The sequence below is a fragment of the Ruditapes philippinarum genome, unplaced genomic scaffold, assembly GCF_026571515.1.
Source record: "Ruditapes philippinarum isolate M1 unplaced genomic scaffold, ASM2657151v2 ctg14936_1_1_1_1, whole genome shotgun sequence".
In the NCBI taxonomy this organism is placed as follows: Eukaryota; Metazoa; Mollusca; class Bivalvia; order Venerida; family Veneridae; genus Ruditapes; species Ruditapes philippinarum.
In genome coordinates, this window is record NW_026858106.1 from 16,834 (window position 1) to 22,160 (window position 5,327).

Below are 5,327 nucleotides of genomic sequence, written 5' to 3' on the forward strand. Positions count from 1 at the left end.
AGCGTCGCAACGGTTTTCATTTTTGTTTGGGTCAATTTGCACAATAGAATTAATTATTTCTGGGAAACAGAGAATGCAAATGATCCCAAAAGTTTGTACATCAGTTACTGGTCTTGACACACATCTAATTATACTGAAATCTTGAAAACTATTTTTGTTCCCTTAACGTAAAAAAAAAACAGAGTGGAGTCCCTTTAATGAAACACTCTCAAAAATGTGATCATTAACAGAAAAGGAAATATTTTGAACTAATATTGAAAATTTTTGGAAAACAAATCAATGACAAAATAAACACCAAGCAAAAACAGAAAGAAGAAAGATTAACAAAAAAATGGATGAAGAAATAAAACAATAACAACAACAAAAGCAACACCAAAAGACACCCCCGTTTAAAACAACATAAAACATTGATCTTGCCGTGTATATTATTAGTTATAAAGATCGTTGACAGGTTATATGGCCCTATATAAACGGCTGTTTGTAAATATAACCCGAGCCGTTAGGCGAGGGTTATATTGCAAACAGCCGTTTATATACGGCCATATAACCTGTCAACGATCTTTATAACGAATTTATAATACTGCACATATGTTAATTTACCTTTAAATGTAATAATTTTATTTAAAACGCGCTGAAAACTGTTCTACGATTTATTATTTTTGCGTCGTAATATTCCCCGTTGAGAGCCTCATAAGAACGGAATGTCCCGAATCGCCTTCGGAACTCTACGCTGTCATATGATCACGAGTCCTCGACGAACCAATAAGACGGCATCAATTTCCAGCATAGTTCAAAGGTCACATGTAAACAGTTCAGTGTGTGTATTGGCGTGGAAAATTGGAAGCGGGAATCGTTAATTATTGGAATATAATTATATTTGGAGATTTGCTGCGTATACTGATGTTGATCAACATTTAATTTGGGCAGTAAGTAAATTTTGTAATACAATTTCAACTTTAAAACGTCTTTATTTTTCAACATTTTGCAAGAAAATTGGCAAAGTTCAATCAATGACAATGATGGCGGTTCAATGTACTTGATAAACCTCTTGCATACATGTACATGAATGTTGCAACAAATTATACTTTACCGTATTACATCTAATAAACCTTATTATTTGTTTTCACAATTCTTTCAATAGTTAATAGCTCAAAGAACCTACCAGTGTTTACATAATTTATTCTTTTATTCAAACAAAATAATACAAATTCAGTAAAGGGTGGCATGCAACAATGTAATTATTAAGGTACAGTAAGTTCCAAAAATTATTCATTTATTATTGCATCATATTGCAAAAATTACATGTGTACATAGTAGATCTAACTTGTTTTTCTTTTCTGTTGCAGATTTTGAGAGAGAACAATTTAACAAATGACAGTTTGCTCAGGATATTGGAAAAAGAAACAGACTCAGTCTTCTGAATTTATGGAGAAGTTTTATATCTTAGTGAGTCACTCAGATGATCAAACCTGTGAACTTGCGCTATAACTTTATAAATATAAACTCATAAACAGGTGAAAAATACAAAAATGTGAAAACCAAACATATTAAATAATGGTAACACTTATTTAACAAAAAAGCCCCACCCCCCGCCCTCCAAATTATGTAGCTACAGTATGGTTTGTGTAATCAACTTACATATAAAGTTTACATAAACTTGAAAACATTAATAGGTCAACAAGGACAACTGTAAATATTAAAACAAACTGCTGTTAACATGAAATAATATTGAAATTTTAAGTGTCTGTCAACTATTTTTTAACATCAGTAACTGTTGTTTGTCAGTTTATTTTTGTACAAAATTGAAATTTATTGTGACTCCTGACATATGGCAGTTGTTGAAAATTCCTTGACCTCTTTGGTTTGTTATCATTGAATTTCGGGCTGGTGCAAACACATCTGGCAGTGAATCAAAATCTGAGAAGAAATCTTCAGGATTGAAATCATCCATTGCATACAATGCATTCCTCCCATTATCTGAATCCAATACAGACACTGAAATTTGGTAATAGAATATATTTATAGAAAAGTTAACCTATGAATACATACATTTTTTATAAAAATCATTTGCTATTTTTACTCTTCTTCACAAAATTGATTTCTAAATTCTAAACAAATCTATTTTAATTTCTTTTAAAAATTTTTTTTAGGAAAAGGTTTGTTATTATGTTTCTAATTAGATAAAGTCAATTTCTTTAAAGAATGGATATTTTCATATTTAGATGTAGTATATGTATTCATAATTCTAAGTATAAATTTTATCTAGATTATTTGCACTGACCTGAATTTGATTGTAAGTTGCGTTTGAATGGCACCAGGCTACATACATTCTGTTCTGGATTTAATGAACTACTACAAGATGGCAGTGTGCGTAATGTATGGCTGGTACTTGGCAGCATTGGTAGATTCTCCTGGCCTATGATTTTGTTGGAAATAGCATTTCCCATTTGTTGTTTCTCTGTATCTGATACCCTTTGATATAAAGCTAGGGACGATGTTGATCTGTGTCCGGACACAGCCATGATTTGCGGCATAGAAAATCCCTGCCCAAGGATAGATACACCAGTGACCCGAATTGAATGGTTCGTATATACTTGCGAAAGTGGCACTTTTTGTGATAGACATTTCAGAAATGATGCAAGTTTGTCTCTTCCCATTGGTCTATTTTGATACCAGCTTTCATCTCCATATTGGTAAGCATCTCTTGGGTATTGCCATAAGCGATTGTTGGATGGATTCAATTTTGATGTGTATAGCTCATACAGTCTTACTGGGCATAGGTCACTATTAATCTTATCTTCTGGCATGTGACCTGTTATTAATGCCTTTTGTTTTTCTTGATGGGTTTTTGTAAATTCATCTTCTGACTTATAGACATATCTAGTTCCATCAGGGTATTTTCCAATTTGAAATGTGCTTTTTGTCATCTGATCGAAATTTTCATTTGCTCTTCTACAAAAAAATAATCTTATATTCATCTGCACTCTATTAAGTAGGCCAGATGTGTATTTGGAGTGAGATATACACTCATGTACAGCTTTGCTAGGTCATCATCTGTAATCTTAGGGTAGTGATTTATAGATCCTTGCCCATTTTGTTTTAGCTCTTTTAAAGCTGTTTTCATGCATTCATTTGCATCCAAAAATTCTGGACCAGTGATAATGTCAAAATGTTTATTGAATGGTGGAGATTTCAAGTATCTATTCAGACTATGCCGAATGTTTTCAAGTGTTGAGGTTTTATATGCCTGTCCATTCACAGTACGGGCATCCATATAAAAATGACCCAATGCTCCAGCTAATTTTGTTTCATCAAACTCTTCAAAATTAGTTTCAAGACCCTTTTCTTCAAGATATTTCCTAAAGGTTTCAGCACAGTGAGTATTCATTTTTTGAGTGTTATATGGCACAGTTTTTTTTCTCTTCTCTTCAATTTCTTGATCAGTGTGACTTGCAAATCTTTTCTTCATATTTCAATCAAATGAAATACCTAAATCAAAAAGAACAATCATTATAATCCCCAAAAAATTATTTCCAGTCCTGTCATATTATCGACCATTTTTTAAATATTGTTTAGAAGGCTTGTTTATAAATGTAAAAATCAAATCAATTTGTTTTGCTTTTAGACCAGCATACTGTACATCATTATGAATATTTTTTTCTTCAAAAATTAAAAAAAAAAAGAAAATACAAAGAAATGTACAAGTATTTTTAATTTTAAGAAATGTTTTCACAGTGAATATTTTAACTAAATACATATTTTAACACTTCATTTTATTATGGAACATTGCATAAATTTGAAGGCAATCTTAAGTTAAGTAGTTAATTCTTCAAGATAAAATAATATTAAATTAAATTTAGATGCATGCTGCTTTAAATAGTAAATTTAATAATTTTAGTACTTATTAAAGTTAAATGATTTATCAGGAAATATGCTGCTTTAAATACAAATTTTATTTGAAATAAGTAAATGTAACTTTTTTCATACATTTGTATATGATTTTGCTAGTTAAAATTGTTGATTTTTATTTAAAAATTATGTAACAAGTCATGTTTTGTGTGCCTTTTTATAAACTTTTTATAAAGTATTACTTTAAATATAAATATTTTTTTCTTAATTATATGTTCTTTATATATAAATAATTTTTCATGTATTATGTATAGTTGAGACTGATAGCCATATAACCAAAGTTATATGTTCTTTATATATAAAAATGATTAGAGATTTACATTTTATAAGTTAAGATCAAGCAAACAGTTCAGTTGTTCATAAGATTTTTTTTTGTTGTAATGACCTTTCATGTTTTTCAGCCTTTTTTTAAAATTTCATTACATTTGGTTAAAAATTGTATTTATTTGTTAATTTCAAAATGTTTGAAAATCAGTAAATTTTGTGCTTAAAAATTAAGTGGTCAATTTTTCAAGTTTTGGTCAAGTTATTTATTAAATAAGGGGAAAGAATATTGTATGGTTTTGTGAAATTATGTTTGATTTGTTTTTATTAAAGTAGTAAAGAATTACTTTAATTGTTGTGTTCATTGAATGTTGCATTTCCTTGTTGATCTTTTCTATCATATTTTATTCAGTTCTCCTGTTTAGTTTGTTTTGTTTTAAATTTGTTATGTTTAAAGATATCCATGCTCATGCTTGAGTAAAATTTTTTAATAAGAGAAATTTGTTTAAATTTATGAATTTCTTACTGACTTTGCATAATTTAAATAGCAGAATGAATACACTATATATTGGTATTTTCTTTTAAAAAATGCCAGTTTTTTTAACAACACTATATAATCTTATTGTGACTAACTATTGTGTGTTGAATTTTAAACATTTTACTTTGTTTGAAGTAAAAAAAAAAAATTGTTGGCAGGTTATATATAAGCAATCAACAATATTTACTAATATCAAATTTGAGCATAGAGCAGTATATTTTTAAAGTTCATGTTATATTGATGTTAACCAGTACTTTTCTTTTTTGTTCTATTTTTCACATATTTACCATACTAACTAGTTTTGCAATGGCCATTTTGTCTGTACACATATATTTATGTGATGTAATGCCGTTTGCTTTATATTTATACAATTATATTGTAACTTTAGTTTGTATTACTTTATCACCGTCAATGAAAGTTGAATTTCATATACATGTATGTTTTTAAAAGAATATTATATTTTGCTTCATTACTAAATTTATTTTATTTGTATATCTATTTAATAATGATCATGCTTGCAAGAAGCTTGCATAAAATATTTCTGTTGTGTTCAACAGCTTAAGTAAATTCAATATTGAACCTTTACTTATTGAATATTCTTTCTGTAATAAAAACA

General features: G+C 28.7%; 1 protein-coding gene and 1 long non-coding RNA gene across 2 annotated transcripts; one reads left to right on the forward strand and one right to left on the reverse strand.

The window, feature by feature from the left end:
• Nucleotides 1–426: 426 nt before the first annotated feature.
• On the forward strand, nt 427–1,580 carry LOC132752122 (uncharacterized). The gene is made up of 2 exons (XR_009628767.1): nt 427–926; nt 1,347–1,580. It is a non-coding gene; the product is annotated as an uncharacterized LOC132752122 (long non-coding RNA).
• Nucleotides 1,581–1,730: 150 nt separating this feature from the next.
• On the reverse strand, nt 1,731–2,641 carry LOC132752121 (uncharacterized). Its single transcript, XM_060742403.1, has 2 exons — nt 2,282–2,641; nt 1,731–1,995 (listed from the first exon to the last, which is right to left on the reverse strand). The coding sequence occupies exons 1-2, from the start codon at nt 2,532–2,534 to the stop codon at nt 1,787–1,789; spliced, it is 462 nt and encodes a 153-aa protein (XP_060598386.1). The 5' UTR covers nt 2,535–2,641; the 3' UTR covers nt 1,731–1,786.
• Between the last annotated feature and the right edge of the window lie 2,686 nt (nt 2,642–5,327).